A 22,875-nucleotide genomic window follows, 5' to 3' on the forward strand; every position below is an offset into this window, starting at 1 on the left:
TATAATTACCCCCCTGCAGTAAGATCACAAACTAACTGGGATAAACAACATTTGTTTGATTCTATTTCATTAGCAACAAAAAGGCTAAAATGACTACCTGACCTCCAGAATTAAGAGATTCCTGAAACAGAACTTGTTGACAACAGGAAGTGGACCAAAAGAGAGGTAAGTAAGTTCCTTTTCACATTGATTTTATCATAAGTTCAATATAAACTTACGATAAAGTCATAAAATAACTGTCAGTCTGGAAGCCATTTCACAGATTTGGGGATTTCACAGACCCCAACAAACCACAATGGAACTACCAGAAACTCCTCATAACACATTGATACCTGGCTGTCTCAGCTGAATCTAATTAGATATAGGAAATTCTGCAAAGAAGACTGGACCAAACCTCACCACAGTGATGAAAGAACATCATAAGCGCTGGGTGGCATTTGTTGGACAACCTATTATTAAGTTTAGAGAGTGCAGTTACATTTCCTTCGGTTAGCTTGTTTTCCTTAAGAATTACTTCAAGCACTCCATTTTGTGTTTACTCACACCATATTTGATTAGATGCACCAGATTATTTGCAACTAAGACTGAAAAAAAATTGATTACTGGTATTTGTGAAACAGCAACTGATTTAGTACCGTAACTGATTAATCATTTGGTGAAATAACACAGTCAAAAGAGTAATTATGCACAAATTGTATGAAAATATATACATTTTGCATTTAATAAAAAAATACAAAAAAACTTTGTGAAGTCCTACCAAAACTCCGCACGTTAGCTTCATCTGGTTGACATTTTGTAAAAAAAAAAAAAAAAAAAAAAAACCCTCATATTAAGCGCTTATTGCTAAACGGAGAGATTAGGGTTGGGGGACATCGATCAATATAGTTGGATAAGCAGATTATTAATCAGTTCATAAAAAAAACCTCAACAAATCAGTCCAACACTGTATCGATAAGTCAAGCAGAAAGAGCTGAGCTCAAAAGTATTATTAGAAGTATTTTTTAGTTGCAGACACCTCACTTAATACAAATGACCAAGCGTTCATTAACGGAATGCTACAATGCTGTTTTTTCATTTTATATATATATATATATATATATATATATATATATATATATATATATATATATATATATATATATATATATATATATATATATATATATATTCTGTATATTTCCTTTGTTTCAAAAAGTAAATATTTGTTTTTTGCATTTCCTTATGTATTTTAATGAAAAAAAGCAGATTTTAAATAAGAATCTGCAGATTGTGCTATTTGTTTTTAGCTTTCTTAGACCAATCAATTAATTGTTGGAATAATCAATAGATTAATAGACAACTAAAATAATTCCAGATACAGTTACATCTGTATCTGGAACATTTAAGTATGACCAAAAAATACAAAGACAGAAGGAATAAAGAGGAGATTTTTTTTTCATTGTATATCTTTAGCCACCAGAAAAGTACAGCAGAAGTAATAAATATTACAAAGTAAATTTGCTCAAAACAGAGAATAAAACCTTGTCCCCAATTTTAATACCAAGCAATAAAATAAAACTGCAAATGCAACAGTAAATGTAATGCAAATCTGCAAGAAAAGATTACCATTAGATGAATGCTGGTTTATCTGCTTCCCCTGGTTCGTCTCCTAGAAGACAGCTTGAGGATGTGCTGCGTAAGGCCGCACACACAAATCCCCCCTTTGATTTCAAAAACTCAGTTGCTCGGTGGCCTAAAGGCACATACACAAAAAGAACTACACCAGCACCTACCATTTTGAGAGCGGAAGCATCCATCATAGAGGAAGCCGTGTGTGTACATGTATGTCTGTGAGAGTCATTGATTGCAGCGAGAGAATCCCACTGTAGCACTAATCAATACCATGGGTGCTCACATAACTTTAGTCAAGGACAGAGGTGGTAAAACAGAAAGAGAGGAATCAGCATCAATCAACAAATTGATCTTCTCAAGTAACTCTGATATGAACGATGGCAACTTCAATTTAGGATGACAGTGGAAAAAAAAATGCAGAGTTTAAGTGCCATAGCTATGTAAATTTGAAGTTACAGGTAAACAACACCACTCAGTGTACAGGGAGTATCAATGCATCTTCCTCCTTGTGAACTCAGTACATTTTTAATCACTCAGCATGGTGCAAACAATATGGATGAGATGTAGACTCGTATTCAGGAAGCTTCACATAATTTAGTGTAATCAAGTGTAATACCACAAATGCTCCATATTATCCATGTAAGTCATTTTAGTTTGTGATGCAGCTGAAAAACCACAACATATCCATTCAAGACCACAGATATTGATTATTGATATAAAATCTCTACAACTCCAGCTGAAATATCCATCACTGTTTAGCAATATAGCCTATAAGAGTTTAAAAACCACAGTTTCCAAGAAAAACAAAGAATACACACTGACTTAAAACCAAACAGATTGAGTGAACCGCCTAATTTCTGCAACAATGTTTGACTTCACAAACCTACCCAACAGATTTCTTCATAATGGAAAAAAAATCTAAAGTCCTCAAACAACCGCAATACAAGTAAGACACTTTAAAAGCCACAAAGTATAGAAAAAACTTACGTGTTTTGCGTTGGCTATGTGTATGCGTGGTCAGCGTGGTAGAGGCCTCCTCTGTAGTAGTATGTTCCGTAGTCCACATTTGTGTAGAGTCACGAAGAACTGTCGGATTCGCAGGAGATGAGCTAGCAGTCGCCGCTCCAATTACAAAGGTTGTCCGCGGTGCTGCAGTGGTCGTAGTAAAGATCGAAGGTATATGTCCGTTACGATTTCCAGGGTTCCGAAGTGTCACCTGACTTCCAGAGGCTCCGCCCCCTCTGGGGTTTATAGTTGTGGTCGAAGCAATAGTGCGAGTTCTGCCTTTCGCCACAGTTACGGTTCTAGGTGTGGGGTTTCCACCGTCGACTGCGGGAGTAGTTGTAGTGGTGGTAGTATCAGGACCTTTAGGAATCCCGCTTGGCTTGGAGAGAAAGATGGGATCTTGGCCTATTCGATTAGCATCCACCAGGTCCGTTGGCACATAATCTCGAACTGTACCCACAACAATCCACTTCAGGAGCATTAGGCTCAATCCAAGGCCAATGAAACCAATAAGTAAAGGGACCACGCACAGCCATGTCTGCTGGCGAGGCCACACAGCACACCGAAAAGGACCCTGATCCTGAGCCTGGACTTCACCATGGCCCCCGGTAGCTCCTGAACCTTCGGGTTCCTCCAGGATTACTGACCCAGATACAGCAGCTCCGGAGCTCTCACTCATCCTGCCCTGCCGTCCTTTATGGCTCATCGAGGGTTAACCCTGCAATAGGCATTGATAGCACATTGCAAAAAAGGTTCTTGACAATGCCGGACTTTGAAAAGATGATAGGAATGTGGAGGCGGACAAAGTAGCAACTATGTGAATATGTATCCCGAAGATACGAAGAAAGGCAGGGGTAAAGAAGATGCATGCAGTCATGCAGTCACAAAAGCACAAGTACCCACATTCAGACTCAGAGACACCCAGTTAAATACAGGAGAGGTTTTGTAGAAACCACCAAATTAGTTTATGTTTATTCCTGGCCAACTCTCGATTGCCAACAGGAAACTTCAAAAATGTTCACTGTGAAAGCAAGCAAGAGAAAAGGGAAAAAAGAGATGCCTCTAGCAGGAAAGTGTGTGGGATGAAGCGTCTTCACATCTGTTAGAAATCAGTGCTATCAATGTTTGGATGCCAGTGCAGCAGAAATCCACAGCTTGGACTTGATGTGAACATGTAACAATCCAAGTACAAATCCACAATGGGACAAGGAAACTTGAAGGGTGGGTCCAGTCTCTTTCCCAGTCTTCAGAGCTCTGAAAGGCTGCTTCCTAATGCGGGGTCTGACACAACACCTTTAGTCAAGTCACCCTTCGAAATCTCTTCCTGTTGTAGCTGAAAGGGAGACCAGAAAATATCAATTAGGAGTCGGCTTAACACTCTGACGATTATTTAACACCTTTAACCACTGGTAGACTTTCTGCAAGTGTCTTCCTTGTATCTCTTTATGCATTTGTATGATCTAAACCCACTTTGCCATGAAATCCAAAAATCTAGTTATTTGCCCAGAAGTGCTGAAAAAGAGACTTAAAGGAAGGACAAGAGGGTGAGGTAGGAAAAAATGGGGTGTTGTCGCGCGGTATAGCAGGGCGGATAAATCTGCAATGAGTGATCCTGCTCGATCTCTGGCTGGCTGTGGATCAGATTTCCCCCAAGCCGTCCGCTCAGCTCTCTTGCCGTCTCAGGGTACCGTTTGTTAATGCTGCAGCAAAGCCCTCAGGAAGACTCCTGTCATGTATTTGCAAGGAACATTCCGCCACAGAGGGGATAAAATGTGAGAGGAGGCGTTGATGAGGAGCCAGGGAGTTGATCGGAAAAAAATTTAAGGAAAGATCAGAAGAAAAGTAAGACCATCAGGAGAGGATGGTGTTGGAAAAGAAAAATCCAAAGAAAGTGCTGGTTGGTTTTGTCCCTTTTAGTTCCTGATAGCCTGCACGCTTTTCAGTCCGCCGGTTGGTCTGGCAGCTGAGCTCCTCTGCCTGTCCTTCAGTCCTGGAAGCTTTGTTAAATTTTTTCTAGAGATGATTAAAAATGTGCACCCCGCTCTGGAGTGAAGACTTGCAACCACAGAGGCGCGCACTTCCCTAATCAACCACCCAGCCAACCCTCTCCCCCTTTTGGAGTTTGCTGCATCCAACGATGCAGCCGTCTTTACCTGTAGCAATGGTGATGCAGACGCGCATACAGCTGCCTCCTGAGCTGCTGCCACTGAGAGACAGGGAGCGAATGAGAAAGGTGGGGAGGAGGGAAAAAAATCCAACAGAGCAGAGTGCACACTGGTAGAGCAAGGGAAGGGAGAGAAGGAGGGAAGCAGGGAGGGAGGGGAGAAAGAGGCTGCACCTGCTTAGATGCACCAGCTCTGGGAAGAATGCCCACCTCCGTTAGCGGGGAGGGGAGAGAATAAAAACGCAGCGTGCATACAGAAATGGAGAAAAAGCAGAGTAGAGGTGTGTGTACAGATAAAGATAATGAAGGAAGGGAAAGGAAAGAGGGACGGAGAGCTCTGCATCGGCACACAAGCCAGATCCAGGCAAAAAGTCCCAGACGGAGGCGAGCAGAGACGCTAAGCGGGAAGCCATCAGTCAGACGCTCAGCTCCACCCACTGAAGAGCTTTAGAAGAGAGAGAGGGGGGGGAAAGGAGAAGTGGAGTCTTAAGCTAAAGAACTCCAATACATTGACTGATATTTATTTGACTAAGCCTAGTCTTGCTCAGAATGTATTTTAAATAAATGACAAAACAGTATAATGGAGTTGTATAATGACTGTAAAGAGGTGAGACAGTACGACAGTACCATATTACCCTATAATTTGCTATGTAATATATTACATAGCAAATGCTATGTAATATATTACATAGCATTTATGAAAGATGTTAAATACACACACACAAACACACACACACACACACAAATATATATATATATATATGCTGTATATGCCAGTAATACCAGTATTTTGACGAATACTGGCATTCATCAAAATGCCAGTATTACGCTTGTTTGTCAATTACACTGTAAGGCAAGTCGCCAATAATGAAGGGTTAGGGTTAGGCTAACCTTTCATAAAATTAACAGGTAAGGGAAAATAACAGTGGATGGTGGACCTCAGGGTTTCCCCTGGTGTATTACAAGCCTGGCGGGCCACCAGGTGAATTGAGGTCGCAGTCTCCGCTGGACGCGAGGGTTTGAATCCCACTTCTGACACCACTGGTACACTAAGGTGTGGACATGAGAAGTTATCACTCAGACTTGGCTTTACAGCAAACAAAGCTGATTTATTGGCTACTTGCTACATAATATGTAGCATTTTAAATGAATAATGATTAATGAATAAAATAATGTTATCAGATTTTAATGTATATGTCATTGACATATTTCTCAGCAAGGACAAACCAGCACTGAAAATCAAACTTAAGGCCACAAAGTCTCAGACAGCTATGTGCACTAAGAAAAATTGTTTAATTACTCCTCTGGGAGAAACTAAATGATGCTGTGGGTTTTCACATCTCTGTCTTCTGACAAACAAATCAAAATCAACAAGCGCTCACTCTTTGAAGCAGCCATTATGTTACTGTGCTGATTTGGTCCAATTATTATTAATAATGCTAAGAAAGACTGTTTGAGATATAATTGTAAACATAATCATCAACTAGATATAAAAAAGGACATGTTTGGCAACAATAAGAGTAACAGTAATGAAAGCTATAATCGCAAAACTAACGACATTGTAAACAAAATTAGAAATGGGGATTTTGAAGACTTAACATGTTAAAATGACTATTATCTCATCTAATTAATCCTGTATTGTGAATGATGTTTTCTGAATGTATCACTCCACTGTACACTTGTTCTCTTTTGTTGACCAACTGTTAAGTCCATATGGTCAGAATGAAGAGGAGAGTGCAAAAATACCAATTCTCATAAAACAAAGGTGGCAAGTTCACAAAAGTATGCTATTACCAATTTTAACAGTTATGAATACTTTTACTTGCTCATTTTCCAGCATTACACTGGATTAAAGTGAAGATTTGGGTAAAATATAATTTAAAGGGGTATTATTATGTATTTTCCAGACTCATAATGCCATTTTATACCATAGTCAAGTAACTATGTTCAGTTGGCATGAAAATGCTGTATATGTCAAAAACAACTTCAAAGAAATCTGACTTTGCATCATAAACACATCTGACACCTTAAAATCAGATTCTCTCTTTAAGAACCCCCCACTCTTTTTGACACTCCCCCTTCAGCATGTCATCAAAACAGTGCTTCTCAATGCTGCCCACTGATGTCATTTACAGCCTTCCTTTTTAGCAGTGTTTGTATGTTACATATCCAGACAGGTTGGTTTTTTGAAGAACAGACACTTGAAAGGATTCAAAAGGCTCTGAATTGCTGGTTTCAGAGTGTGCAGCTAGGCTATCAGAATCAAAGAGGTGTCAGTTGTAACTATAACATAACTTAGCTCAGCGTTAAGGTCCTCACTAAGTCTAGCAGAATAGAGCACACCAACCCAATTCTAAAGTCCATTAACTTGCCCCCTGTATCTCGGAGAATAGACTTTAATGTGCTACTTTATAAAACACCAAATTGCTTAGCACCAAGTTGCTTTCAAGATTGATCAGGTCAGGTCTTCTGGATCTAGTCTGCTTGCCACTCCAGAATAAGAACCAAACACAGAAAAGCTGCATTCTGCTCCACTGATATGGAACAAACGTCAAGTAAACTAAAAAACTGCTGAAACACTGACAACCTTTCAGTTTATCACAAGACATAAAAATACATAATCACATAACTTAGATTGATATGAAAGGGGCTAGTGTGTGTCTTCTTTGCTAACAACTTAATGCACAAATCACAAAATCATTGAAAGATTGAAAGAATCAAAAACTACACGTCTCCTATATGTAGCCTATAAGAGGGGTTCAGTTTGCTTTGACTACAAATGTTAATAAAACTTGATTCAATATGAAATCTCAACTTTTGCTTGGATTACATATTACTGTCAGTAATTAATTTGAACGTTATTATATATAATTGCACAACAACATCTGTATCACTGAGCCAGTACTTTGGGCATGAGGATCTTAACTCTTTAAACATTACATAGCAGGAAAAAAATCCCCTAGCAATAACAAACAGATAAATCCCTGAAGTGATTACTCAGTTTAACATTTGTCCCAGTGTATGATGGGATTGGTTTTAACCCACCATGACCCTGAACAGGATAAGCTCAAGATAAACATCTATGTAGGATGGATGTTTATACTCTTCATATATTAAAACAGATTCCTTTTGTAACAGTCATAAAAAATAAAATAAGAACACTGTCAAAATATAGCCAACGAATCATCGACTTCAAGTTTGAAACTGACAATGAAAATCTATAGATGATCAATTTAGGACTGGAGCGCCAGCCATTCATTAATAAAGCATGGGTATCATTCGTCAAAATGCCAGTATTACGCTTGTTTGTCAATTACACTGTAAGGCAAGTCGCCAATAATGAAGGATGTATTCAAACTGTGTACAATTTCTTCCTCACTAACCTTTCATAAAATTAACAGGTAAGGGAAAATAACAGTGGATGGTGGACCTCAGGGTTTCCCCTGGTGTATTACAAGCCTGGCGGGCCTGGCAGGTGAATTGAGGTCGCAGTCTCCCCTGGAGGCGAGGGTTTGAATCCCACTTCTGACACCACTGGTACACTAAGGTGTGGACATGAGAAGTTATCACTCAGACTTGGCTTTACAGCAAACAAAGCTGATTTATTGGCTCTCAGGCATCACAGCAGCGTTAAGGCTGGCAGCCCTTCCCTCAGTCTGCCTGCCACTTCCAGCAGTCCACCTGTATACAAGTCAAACCGCCTATGAGGGGCCGTTTAGGACAAAAGCTGTTTTGTCTCTCACACACTACTAAAGCCTCATATACACACACACAACATATTAAAATTGCACATATATACTATTAAAATGTCACATAAGCACACAATTTTTCTCTCACTCACATACAGACACACACACACAAAATATTAAAATTGTGCATATTCATTATTAAAATATCACACGCGCATAAATTTTTTTCTCACATGCACACATAAGACTAAGATTGCACATATAAACTAATAAAATATTGCACGCGCATGCATTTTTTTTTCTATTTCGCACACACAAAACTAAAATTGCACATATACACTACTAAAATACTACTAATATAAGTGAACCTCACTCAGAAGTTCACTAAAGGCTCTACTCCGGCTCTAACGCCAGAGTAGAGCCCTAAGTGAACCAGTGTGGGAAAAGGAAACAAAGTTGACTTTCACATATAAAAAGGAGACATTGGTAATTATTTATCATTAATAAAATATAAGGCAAACGTCATATTTATGCAAATGCACAATTTACAAGTCGTTTTATTCTTTTGATTACTTTAAGCTTCAACCAATCAAACTCCAGGTCTGATCACCAAACCTCCTATAAAAGAGTAGGTTTTGAGATTGACCTCCTCTTTACAGGGACCCAAGATGGCTGCCAGAAAAGACACACCCACACAGTAAACATTTCATCAGCACTTTGACACACACTGTGCCAATGTACTGATGACATGGACAGACTCACCCACACACTCTAGAACTAAAAAAAAACAATGTTAAGAGAAAAACATTGTGCTTCTTAACACACTAAAATGTTAAAAAGCACTATCATTATGGTGCTTCTTAAAATGTTTTTGTTTACATTTTATGAAGGTTTTTTAATGGGTTTGGTTCGTTTGGCACAGCGCAGTGTGAAAGCAAACCTCACCAGCTGAAAATGGGACAAATGCTGGAATTTTGCTCCCCAAATTTTGGGGAAACCAGAAACTTCTATGGAAAATGTGTTTAAGTTAAATATAACGCAAGAATGTCCTAAATGCAAATAATTCTTATATTGTACTACAAGGCTGAGGCAACAGTGTAGTACAAGTAAGAAACACTTCCACCTGCAGGTGGTAGTTAGCAGTCACTTACACCCAATGTTATTCACAATTTCTGCGGTAAATTAGCATTAAACTCATCTATGTATTAGCAGAAAAAATGAGAGTTATCTGTTGATTTTGCATGAATTCAATAAAAAAAATTACTATTTGAAGTACAATACAGTGTATGGTTTAGATTTTTTAAAAATGGATCCCCAAAGCAATTTTGCTTGGGCTAACAAAACAACAGGAGCTTACTATTTTTTGCAGAAAATACCACACTCTCAATAATGCATTAACACAAAAAAATGCAGCAGATCTGTTGATTTTGCATAAATTTGTGGAATCGCAAAAAACTGAATTAATTTTTAAAGATTTAAAGAGGACTAAATTCTGAACTACAATATATGTTTAAAGGTACAATATGGTGTATGGTTTAGCTCAAAAAATATGAATTCAAGTTTTTTAAACTTAGAAAAAATATATATTTTTGTCCCCAAAGAGATTTTGTGTGAGCAAAACCAAACAAAAAGGAATAATAATTCTCAAACACAAGAAAAAAAAAAACTTTTTTAATCTTGTTCTTGTGAACCCAAGTACTTTATATCAGTTTGTGTTGTTTCATTCCTACAGTGAATAATGACCAAGGTAATGGCATTCATACCTTAATATTCACGTGTATCTCCATCAGAATGGTCTGGTCCCTTAGGGGAGGTAGATTAGAGCAACAGGGGCCTGCAGGGAGGGAGATAAAACACAAGAGCCAACAAGTTCAAATAAAGAAGAAGGAAATGTGAGAACAAAAAGGAAATAAAATACAAGCAAAGTGGGGCATTACCGTTCCTGTGGCTTCTAAAAGCAAACACCATCTGGTCTTTACCCATCATGCAGTGTAATCCCATCACATATGATAATTGTAGCATTAGATAGCTCTATCTGTTTGTTCTACATACAGCAAGGCTATCACTGTCCCACAGCTTCAAATCAAATCACGAGTTGGGAAATAAAAACAGAGCATGATTTTTTCCTCCATGGATGATTTTGATGCATAAATGTAAACAGACTTATTTCACCCTATAAAGGCGTTGAGCATGTATCCACTGGTTCAAACCAAACAGTAAGCACCAAACTGTTTCAAATTTGTCTGATTTTGGCAAATCATGCATCAAATTTCTGGTCTTGTAGTTTTACTTTCTTTCAAGTTTTCTTCAATGTATTCCCATTACATTCGTTGTCCTCTGATTCAATAGTCACAGTTCAATGTTGAAGAGTCGGACATTTGCATGAGTCAGATACAAGAGACATCATCATACCACTCAGCTGCACACGAGAGCCTCATTCACATATTTTGTATTTTAAGCAGGATGTAGTTTCGGCCACCTGCATATCAATGTGCTCTTGAAGCGACAAAGCTAAACAAAAGGGAAGCAAGCTATGTGTGTGCACATGTGCATGGGACGATTTGGGCTTAAATCAACCTGCTGCGTTTTCCATTAAAGTGGCTGTAGCAGCTTTGGAGGTCAGGCCAACTTTGCTCTGCTGTAGGAGTTCAGGGAAATGGAGTTTGTCAGTTTGTCATGATGGGTCCTAGTTTCTTTACCCACATACAGAACACCACCAAGAGAACAGATAATCAGATGAATAAAGTTTATTTTAACAATGATGGAAAAGTAAGATTGTGTGGTTCTTGTCCTTGAGGATGAAAACCAGGGTTGTCTGTACTCTGAAGAGCAGTGAGAAAGAGATGGTGAGTTTGATGTTGTCGGAAAGTGGAACTTCAGGAAGAATTAGACTGATCTTACTTGAAATGAAGATTAACTTCCGCCATGGGGGTAGTACAGTCTGTTCCAGGGTATGGTCTCTTTGTAGGTGCCCTTGAAGTGATCCAGGTTCCAGTGTGAGATCTTGACTGAGTGAGTTCTTTGGAGGTAGGTGTAGAGGCTGCGGTGCAGGGCAGACAGGTAAGCTCAGGTAAGGAGAAATGAGGAGCGAACCGACTGTCAATTGGGATTCCAGGAACAGTTTATTGAAGACCTGCAGAGGCGAAGAAGGGACTCAGGCAACCAGTGGGTAACAATCCACGGCGTCACGAGGGAAGAAATCCAGAAAGCCAGGAACTCCACAAAGTGTGTCTTTTCTTTAAGTTTGAAAACAGCCGGTATCCTTCTGTCTCGTAGTTTGAAGCAAATGTTTCAGCTCCGAGGTTGGTCTTCCTTTCGTTATTATTTCCTGCTTCGATTGAAAATCCATATTAGAAAACTGTGTAAGTGCAGAAATGTAGCCATCCATGATCATGAGCGCCTGCTGCCATGAGGCAAGAAAACTGCCTGCCTCACCTCGAATCTGTTGCCGTTTCTGATCGCTCCTCAGCACACCAAACACGTTACACACACAGTTGGTGACAAAAACACTGTACAATATATACATAAGCTGAATTATGGAAAATCAGTTCACATATTAAATGCTTTTTTAAGCATTTTATTGGCGACGTACAGACAGGAAGAGCATGTTCCCATTGAACGACAGCCACAGTTAGCGAGAGGTTATTCAATCCAAGTGAGGTTCAACTCACCAGCTGTGCTTCTGAGCATTTGAATGGGAAATTGCAAAAATTCAGCGATTTTGAAAAAAAAAAAAAACTGTTAAGCTAAATGAAAGACAGAAACTGTATAGTACAAACCATGTGGTGAAAATAGCAATATAAACTTACCTTATCATTATATTATTCTTCCAGGATGACCTTACCTGCCTCCCCTGACCATCACTGATGGTGAGATATGGGAAACTTTGTAGAGTGTATAGAGGATACAGGTCCACTGTGCCAGTGTTGAAAATGAATACAATTTAAATCAAACAGTGTTCAAATATATTCTGAAGGGCGTCAGTTGTAACATATTGCACTTGGTTTGGTGTGGAACAGAAGGTCCCCAGGCAGAAATGATGCCATTTAGCTAAACAAGCTCAAACAGATGACAGACAAACATGATCATTTCCCTCTATGGCTGCATAAAACGGAGGCGCACACACACACACACACACACACACACGCACGCACGCACGCACGCACACACACACACACACACACACACACACACAAACACACGCACACACACACACACACACACACACCCACACGCCTGCATACACAGTGAAGCCTTCAGAGTCTTGTGCCATGTCAGCTCTAAGGTCCAGAGGCCAAACTCATCCATGAGGATTTCTGTCATGGTGGGTGGCGGAGTGGTCAAAGGTCATAACTCTACAGGCATTAGTTGACACTTGATACAATGAATGACTAACTGTAAAAGACCAAATTCTTGATATAACCCGTTTCATATTTCCCTTCCCTGTCAATGCTTCAAACCTTTCTTTTCAGTTTGCCAGCAGTAAGTACTTCTAATGACGTGAACATTTCCAGTTTACGTAAACACACACTATGAGGCTGCTGTTACACTGATCAGGATTTTGCCTTGTGTATTGTTGCATTAGGTCTAAATATGAGGAAGGAGATTTTGTGGAACATTAGGTCCTGATGATGAACTAGGAATGACATTTCAGTGCTCATAGAGTGTTTCCACACCTGATAGTGTGGCAGACTCAGTTCTATTGGGGACCAACAATGCAACATTTGTTATGTTTTCAGTGGGAGTGGTTTGCTTTCTGAACACTGAACTGTGTCAAACGAATCAAACCCTTTGACAAACCTGTTTCTTTCTGATTTTAGCCTCTTTCATGCTCTAAGCTCACATGTTACCTGGAACAGATTCTATATTGTGTCTCTCAGGCGGTATGTTAAGTAAGGGTTCAGTTTTGTTTATGTCCTCAGTGTGCCTGGTAATCTGCAAAGTGAAGACGAGTAGGCAGAAGAAAGCCTGCAAATATGCTTATGTGAAAGTGTGTGGCGCGTACATGATCGCGTGTCTATGTGGGTAACACTGTGTGATTTCTCTAGCTGTGACTACGTGCCTGTGAGCCTCTCTACTGCTTTCAGAACAGTTTATTGAGTCTCCTGAACAAACCAATCTGCCTGAATGTTTGTTGTGATGAATAGCTTTCTCCCCCCCTTAGGAGAACAGGCATTGTTCTCAGACTGATTTTTTTTTCTGTTTTTCGTTCTACTTTTCATCTGTCTTACTTATGGTGTCACATAACCTGAGGGACAAAATTGGCAAAAAGAAAAAAACAAAACAACAACAAAAAACAGGATATTCAGAAGTCATTACTGTCTGAGACTTTTCCTGTTCTAATAAACTTGACTGACTTGAAGAGCAATGAGAAGTTGAACATTTATATGCAATCAGTTAATGAATATAAACCCCAAGCAAATTGTCATTAATTCATTTTTTTTACATTTTACAGTGTGTTATCACACACAAGACAAAACATAATCTGTTGTGACATTATCTTACAAGAATCTTCTATGTTATAAATCCTATTATCTACTTAGTCAAATGGCTAAATATGCTGCTCAAAACCCACTTATCTCCATTTTTGAAAATGACATTCAACAATGTATCAAAAACTATTAGAAATTCCACCGAACTAAAGCCATCAACACTTGCATCTCCTGTGGTCTCTTTAATGCATTTGTGTAATATGCTATTGAGATGTACTGGCTCAATGTATTTAGCCCCTGGCAGCCTGTCATTGCATTACACTGTATTTTATTGTACTGGTCTGTATTCTGTCTCAATTGATAAACAAACAAACAAACACATAAACGCCTTACACTATTTTTCCTGCCGATTAAACTTTTCATCAAACAGTTCAAATACCAAATGTATTTTAATATTCATACTTATGCAAAGTTGAAACTGTCTTAGCCCTACTGCAGAAGCTAACATGTATAGTATTTCTTTTTTCTCCTCGTTGGGGTACAACCAATCAGTGCCAAAATGAATAGTGTTAGTTTCGACTAGCACTGAGCCTTAGCATTTCAATGTCCCAACCTGCATTTTTTTTTGAAAATCTTTTAAAATATCTATGGAAAAAAACTGTGAATAAACAGGTTTTTCACAAATAGTTTATTGTCACGCCCATTTTGTGTTTTAACGTAGACCCAAATGCAGACGGGTAGACACAACACATGATTTTGAGTATTTAATGAAACATTAAGATACATACAAAAATTCCAACTAATGGATGAAGCAAACATTTAATAAAAATAAAACATACAAAAGTCAGCCAGAAGACCCAAGGAGAATGTGAGGAACCTTCAAGAAAATGTAGAAGAGATGGGGAATGAACAGAGGAACTAGAGTATCTGAGAAAGAGGTGCTCAAGTACTGGAAGGCTGAATACTGAAACAAAGGAACAGGGCTGATTAGGTAATGGGTTGGAGGCGTGAGTGGAGGGAAGGTGTGGTGCTCAAAGCTTTGGTTTTTATAAACTTAGCACTGCTTTAAACTTCTTCATCCCTTTCTGAAATTAAATTACACACAAGCCTACTCTTACTAATTGGGTAACAGTGATGGGTTTTATTGAGGGTTATTGTAAATGAATTGAATACAAATGCAAACCACATTTACCTGACTCCTACTTGAAGGAAAGAAAAAAAACTTTGTTGGTCTATCATATACACTCTTAAAATACATTAGTGGTTGGGGTTCAACATGAAAAAGTTCAAGGCTTTGTGGCCTGCTGGGATTGGTTGCAGCCCTTACAGAGTATAGTAAACACATGATTCCTAATTGGCTCCAACTGGGATGTAATAACTGTGACTGCAGTGCAAACCTGGAGTAAAACACAGAGCTGGAGATTATAAAAACATGTTTATGTTGTTTGATTAGAACCCAAAGTCTAACAGGCAAAGGCAGAAAGATGAAACCACTGCACTCCACGGCTTCAGCTTCAGTAGGCAAGCTGTCGAAATTCTCTCTTATACAGAAAGGGTAATAGGAAGTATTGTTTTTCCTTGTAACTTTGACACTATTTGGGTGCAAGGCTTGCTGAACACTGACTTATTAAAATGTAACATTGGTAAAAAATGATAATTAATAATATAAAAACTATGAAAAAAACATAAACTATATTAATAAATAACAGGTTTTGTCTTTGAGATGGAAATTACCTTTTTTTCTATTTTAGACACCTTTGTTTCATCCACCTACAATGTGAGAGAAAGTGAGCTGGATTAAGAAGAACAATGGGGGAAAAAAACATTGCCTCTACTCTGAGGAAAATACGTCTTGTCATTGTTCTCTTTATGAACTGGAATTGCTTAAAAGCATTCCAATCAAAGTATTATTTCTCCTTATGTTAAGAAGCCCAAAAGAGGTTTGCTTCCTTATAATTGTTTTGTTCTTTCTTTCCACAAAAGGTTTACTTGTGCCAAAATGTATTAGTATTTAAAGGAACAGTTAAAGTTTTATTTATTTATTATTTTACTTAATGTTCTGTGGTGATATTATTAGTATTACCTAACACCTGTAGTAGATATAGATTTTGTATCACAGTGAGTTTGTAGAAAATTCTCAAAGCGGAGGTATTTTGACAGCTACTGTAGCAGGGGCCACCATTTTAGCTGGTTTTAGCTATCTAAAACTCACTGACAAGGTTAAGTATGCAATGATAGAAAATAATAGTGAATACTAAATGTTTCCACATCAACCAGAGTCTGTTGTCAATCTTTTTCATCGTTTTCTCAGCCGAGAAGTTTCTGCTGTTTCTGCAACACAGTATGTTGGTTTAGTTTATTCAATCTGCCTGACAAGCTGGTGCATATCAGTCCACATATCAGTCTGTTAATAAGTTTTACTAGCATCAGTAGTATCAATATTTGGGTGCAAGGCTTGCTGAACACTGACTTATAAAAATGTAACATTGGTAAAAAAAGATAATTAATAATATAAAAAACTATGAAAAAAACAGAAACTATATTAATAAATAACAGGTTTTGTCTTTGAGATGGAAATTACCTTTTTTTCTATTTTAGACACCTTTGTTTCATCCACCTACAATATGAGAGAAAGTGAGCTAAAAAGAACAATGGGGGCGAAAACATTGACAGCTACTGTAATGGGCCCATCAGTGGTGGGTACACGTCTGCTAATCTGCTAACAGCTAACCTTTCGAAATTTTGCTAACTTTTAAAACATTTAGTTTTGAAAATATTTAGTTTTCAAACTTAGTTTACCCTAACTTAATTTTTCAAGACAAATACTAACTTGGCTTTTTGGTGAACTTTCTGTTGAATAAAGTTTGACATCTGTATTAAAGATTTTGATTATATTCTGTTGAGTTCAAGTAGTTAGCCGTTTATATCGGTACTCTTATTTTGAAAGGGGTGGTTGAAGACTGTGCAGCAGCTCAGTTTCCTCTCATAATGTACATTTTTCCACCTAATAACTTTATTTCAAACAAGAAACATACAGGAACAAAAAAAGGATGATAAAAAACAAGATATTAAAATAAATATAATGTATCTAAGAGCGTTAAAAGATGTAAATTATAATGTCAAAATTAATTTAGTGCTTATTTGGTCTTTCAAGGGCAGATATAATTTGAATTGATGTTAATTGTTTAACATTAGTCTCATCTCCATACCAGGTAGGTGTCGCGCTGTAGCGTTAGGGGAGCTAATGTTTTGATTAGAGCTTTAAGGTCTAAACTTTTAAATTAAACTTTTTGGTTTGAGGTGCCCATCAAACAAGCTTTTTGTCAGCTCATAAAATATGAAGTTCTGCCCCAGCCATGTTGCTTCCTGGAAGTAACACAACATAAATACAAAACACACTGAATTCTGGTTGTCCTTTCTTTATATTACCAATTGTGACTCTTAAAACTGCATTAGTAAATAAGAAGCATTTTTGTGCTATCAGTGTTGTAGTTTAAATCCATTACTATGGAGTATTACTATTACTGATTTTAACTTCACAGAAACCCGACTTGAGAAAAACTCCAAATAATCTTATATCAAGAGCATTTTGCTCAGTATTTCTTTGTATTTGTAGGTCTAGAACCTTCTGTACTTGTGAGAGGTTTTGGCCAAAAATGATTTTAACTTTGGTCTGCTAACTGTTAACAGGTTTCTTCTCTTTGTTTTCCTCCACACCTGACCCCTGGCTTTCTTGGCTGTGTTTGTGTTTCCTTCTCTGAATACTTTTTACTGAGGACAGAGCATCATACCTTTAAGTCGTCTCTACGCTGAAAATATTTTATTTCTTCTAATCACACCTTCTAAAGACGTCCATGGCAGATTTAGTGTGAGACTTTTCTAGTATCATCCTTTAATGCTCTTTACTGAAACAAACTTGCGTCAGTGCTTCCATTTGCACGGCAGGATTTGTCTGTTCAAGAAATGAAAAACACATTTTTTTCTGCTGCAACCACTCAGGAGAATTAGTAAAAGATATCTTTACTGCTTTATGACTCAATCTGACAAAGAGACAAAGCAGTAGCTCCAACAGAAGCAATGTCCTTTCAAGAAGCAATCTTCAGGGTTTTTAATCTTGAGACATTGGAGAACTTCTAATCCCACATCTCCCATCGCATGCCATTTGCACCATCTGGATACCACAAAGATTACAATGTGACACAGGGAGCAAGGTTAAATTAGAAAGAATAAATGTATGATATTGAAATTCCAACCAGAAGATGAAAATATTTTCAGGATTTGCTGTGGTTTGAAGGGACGGGCTTCTGGTACATTCAGAGTTAGGAGACATATTCTAGAAAGACTCGAGAGGATTAGCACTCACTGTATTTCTTAGTATTTGCTTTAACTACAAGACCATGCAATGAAAAAAAATCTGCCCTCGTGTGACTTCTCCTGCAATTTTCTCTGGAGTCCTTACAAAACAGTCCTGCTTATACAAGGCCTTGTAAAAGCAGTTACACAACATGGTTTTAGTCTTTTCACACACATTTGAAGAAAATCCTCAAATGTGTGACATGCATTTGGTCTTAGCAGGTTCATATAGCTTTCAGTTTATGCTTTATTGAAAGACCTGACGATGGTTTATGAGAACTATCCCTTAAAGGTGAAGCTTAACTTTCGTTGTCAGAAAAATCAATTTCTGGAGAATTTAAGCCAAGTTTATCTTTATATGGAATGAACCAGAGAGACAGCCAACCAATACACTCAAGGTCTCAGCATATTTCTTCACATATTATTGAGTGATGTAACTTCTGCTTATAAAAAGTCACCTCTAAATTACATTCCTATATTTTGCAGGAACAATGACTTTCTATTGTAGAACGGTATAGCTATTTACAGAGGCCACAGAGTCGCTTCCATTAGATCAAGGGTGGGCAATCCTGGTCCTCGAGAAAATCTAAGTGTTCTGAAACTCTTAGATGTCTCCCTGGTCCAACACACTTGAATCCAACAGCTGAATCACCTCCTAAGAACAGTCAGGTTCTCCAGAGTCCTGCTAATGACCTCATTATTTGACTCAGGTGTGTTAAATTAGAGATGCATCTAAAAGTTGCAGGAGACCGGCCCTGCAGGCCTGGAATTTCCCACCCCTGCATTAGATATTAAGTTGTGGCCACAATTTACATCTGTTTTCTCCAATGTCACCAAACAGGCTCTGTACTTAATTCATAAAAATAATAAAAAAATATTTTTCATTTTAGATTTTCTTTGATTTTTCAAAAAATAAATACCAGAAAATTTCCTCTTACAATCAGAACCTGTAACATTGAACTGCCTTTGCAGGGATTACCCCTAGGGAGGTCATTTTCATTCACCACTTAATGGAATGCCTCCACTAACAGCTTGTAGATTAGATCACTTCAATTGGGTGTCAGAAACAACACCCATTCTCTTATTATCACAAACTACAGGCACAAACATGGAGCTATGAAACTGTCAACCGATTCCTGGGGAATGGATCCTTATGTCCACCATCTGCCGCTGATCAGGTAATTGTTCCACTCACACTAGCTGGTAATGCTAATATAATTGTTTTGCGGTGAGAATAAATGTCAAACCTTGCCATAGATAGAAAGATGATTTAATAGAATTAACTGCAGTTAAAAAAGCATCGCATTAGTGTGATGGTGTGACTCAGAGGGCTGTGCTCAGAGACAAACCAGCTTTGACTTTTATTATCTCTGGTGATGGGGCTCCAGGTCTTACAGCATGACAGTTAAAATAGGGGTGGACAATATGGACTTAGAATTTTGTGACAATATTTTGTGACAAATATTGTCACAAAATACAATATTAGGATAAAAAATATTTATATGTAGCTTTTTTTCGTCCCAAGTTCCAGTCCCATCTTCGGTTTCTTTGCCACATCTTTCACCCTTTTCTCTCTGCCCTCTTCCCGTCACATTACTGTTGAATAAAGGACACCATGCTAATAAAATTAATAATAACAAAAAAAAGTCTTACCTTGTAAAAAGCATTTGGTACAAATCCACAAATACACCAAGGACTGCCAGTGGTGCAATTAATGGCTGGTATCTATCACCGTCTACTATCCTCATTAAAAGTTAAATAATATAATTACAAGTTTGGTTTGCATCCTTGTCTGTGCAGTCCATTTTTAGACTGAACTCAACTAAAAAAAGTAATGTAAGGCAACCGTCTGTTTTCTTGACAGACTCTATAGGAGCTAACGTTTTGACGTCTGTTATGGTGAAGTGGGCCACTTTCTGACACGCACATGCAACGTCACATGCAAAGAGTCAATACAGTTCATACTTCCCCCCGTATTAAATCTTCCTGCTGCAACAGAAAAGCCCAAATGAGAAAGGGCAGACACAGTGGGGTTTTGGTTTTACTTCATATCTATAAAACTCTGGCACAGTTAAAAGGTTTTTCTCCAACCAGAGTTAATCACAAAGGCTATTTCTAAACTCAAAGCCAAACACATCAGCAGGAGCTTCCTACACATTTCAACTTAATATCTGAGTCAGTAATAACCTGAAATTGCTTTGTTTTTAAATCACACCAGTATGAAAGACCATTAATCCTGAAGAATGATTGAAAATCAACCATGTTTAAAGAGAAGCAATAGACAGACTGATAGAAAACAGCTATATGTCATTCTTCTGCTAGAAGTCACAGTTAGTGTCCTTAAAGAGACATGTGTCACGTTTATAAAACTTTAATTTATATGTCATGTATCATCATCCCATTAAACATTTAAGTACATGTGCTAAAAATAAAACTGTTTATTATTTCTAAGTTGCTAAAGGTTTCAAGTCTCTAGTGGCTTTTTGTTTGTTAAATTAAATGAAAATTAAATGTAGGTAATTTACGCCAAATAAAGTTTATATTTGTGTCTGTCAGTAGGTCAAATACCAGGTAAAATAGAATGCTACCTTTCTCCTCTATTGTACTGTCTTATCTCCAGGTCAGGTATGGTTCAGGTCTGGGAACAGAGTCAGTCATGGAAAATTCAGTGCTTTTTTGGTCAGCAATACATTTTGGATCACTCTGCTGAAAGACTCGCTGAGTAGACAAGATTTTGTTTATTTAAAATCACCTGGGTCTCTAGATCTGTGGAATATTAACAGGCCCCGAGTTTCAGCTATCTTTTGCAGTATTGTCAGGAAATGGGGCCCCAAATTAAACTCTACTTGAGGCCCCCTACAACCTTTGGTCAGCTCTGCACCAGGGAATCACAAATTAGATATTCCTGGAAACTCTGATGAGCTTAAAGAAGGAAAGCACAAATATAAATGCTTCAGTTACGTTGCTTTTAAATGGTTTGTTATGATACCTAGTCAACCAGGTATCATAGTTTATGAAGAGCTGCATCAACCTGCAGGTCTAAACCTGAAAACATAAAGGAGGTTTAGTCGAACATCAAGGCCTGTCACGTCTTTGAAATATGAGTTGCTTTTGATATGTTCCTATTCTAAATTAAATGCTGAATTATGTGGGAACTTAGTTTTGCATCACTATCTAGTGTTATTCATTTACTTTACAAAAGTATAAACTATGCTTGATGGCGTGTGCATAAGACTGACGTGACACTGTCGTAAACATGACATAACACCTGTCATGAACATGAAGGAGTCTTTAAGAATGACTATGACTGTTGTCATGAAGTGTCATTCGGTAAATAATGACATTTTAATGCAAAGTTGCGCTAATAGTTGCCTTGAAAGCATGGGCGTAGGTTTGGGTATGGACGGTCGTGACATGTCATGACCAATATTCAAGGGATATAAAATAGTCCCGACCAATTTTTGCCATATTAATTAAAAAAAAAAATGTATTTTTTAACAAAAACAAAATAAATAAACGAAAATCTACACTGATTCGTTTAATATTTCAATATACTACGCAGTGGTAGCATTCATTTTAAAATTCGCTGTTATGAACTATGACGACCCATGCCGCTATTGGCTCAAAGAACGTGGATCTACGTTCTTTGATTAGCTGCAACAGGCGGCGGCCAGCTGGCCACACGCGGAACGGAAGCTTGGTCCATGGTGCTGAAAGTGAACGCGTCTCCTTCTGAGTTTGACATTTATTATGAGTCTCTGAGACCATGTCGCCACCAAAAAAGAAAAGGACGACAGACATTAGAAGTTATTTCGCTACCTCGGCTGTAAGTACAGTGAGTGGACCCATAAGTTAGATATCTATCACGCAACGCATTTGTTGTAAAGTCCGGTGTTTAGTACGGTCAGCACTGAATGTGAGGTAGAATAGGTCTGTTAATTATGTAATACTTTTTCACATAGGATGCTCAGACAGCAGAGCAAGGGGCAGAGCAGAACGATGGAGAGGTGGCTGGAGCTTCAGGGCTCCAGGTGAGGTGTTACTTATACTGTGAAATTATCTCAGTAAATATGGCATTTGAAGTGTTAGTCTTAAATTGAGTTAAGCTAGTGTGAATACAAACCAGGTTACGCTGCTGAATTTTGAAAAGGAAAAAGTAAAGTGTTCTTGAACTGATCTGCTGAATATACACAAGATGTATGATCAAGTTATGGTTATGGTTGGGGGGAGGGGTTATTAAGCCAATGTGTTGCCCCCCCCCACACTGGTCAAAAATGGTCAGTGCGCGGGGGGGTTGGTCAGTAAGTTGTAAGGTCCCACCAAAACTTAGACCAAACCTACGCCCTTGCTTGAAAGTCCATTAAAAGTGCCAACTTTGCATTATTTTGTAAATAATGAGACTTTAATACCAAGTTGGCACTTTTAATGGACTTTCAGGCAACTTTGTTCTTGACAGTTTCACACCATGACAAATAAAGTGTTACCATATAAACTGACCCTATTGGATTTAAATATAAGTACCCAATAAGTGACCTTAGGGGGGCATTAATTTCCCAAATTAATCATAAAATAAGTCAGGCTGTGCATTAACTTTTATCTTTAAGTGTCTGAGGTGAGTATG

The 22,875-nt window shown here is 38.1% G+C and overlaps 1 protein-coding gene across 3 annotated transcripts in view; it reads right to left on the reverse strand.

The window, feature by feature from the left end:
• LOC102229953 (pro-neuregulin-3, membrane-bound isoform-like) overlaps positions 1-5,091 on the reverse strand; it is a 441,303-nt gene extending 436,212 nt beyond the window's left edge. Inside the window, exons 1-2 of one of the 3 annotated variants that reach the window (XM_023328063.1) lie at positions 4,770-5,091; positions 2,599-3,949 (exon numbers count right to left, since the gene is read on the reverse strand). In XM_023328063.1, the coding sequence (XP_023183831.1) occupies positions 2,599-3,322 (724 nt within the window). In that variant the 5' untranslated portion in view covers positions 3,323-3,949; positions 4,770-5,091. Of the gene's footprint in view, positions 1-2,598 lie in introns of all 3 variants that reach the window. The other 2 variants (XM_023328062.1, XM_023328064.1) reach the window with 2 other exon arrangements.
• Between the last annotated feature and the right edge of the window lie 17,784 nt (positions 5,092-22,875).

This window comes from Xiphophorus maculatus, chromosome 22, assembly GCF_002775205.1.
Source record: "Xiphophorus maculatus strain JP 163 A chromosome 22, X_maculatus-5.0-male, whole genome shotgun sequence".
Classification (NCBI taxonomy): Eukaryota; Metazoa; Chordata; class Actinopteri; order Cyprinodontiformes; family Poeciliidae; genus Xiphophorus; species Xiphophorus maculatus.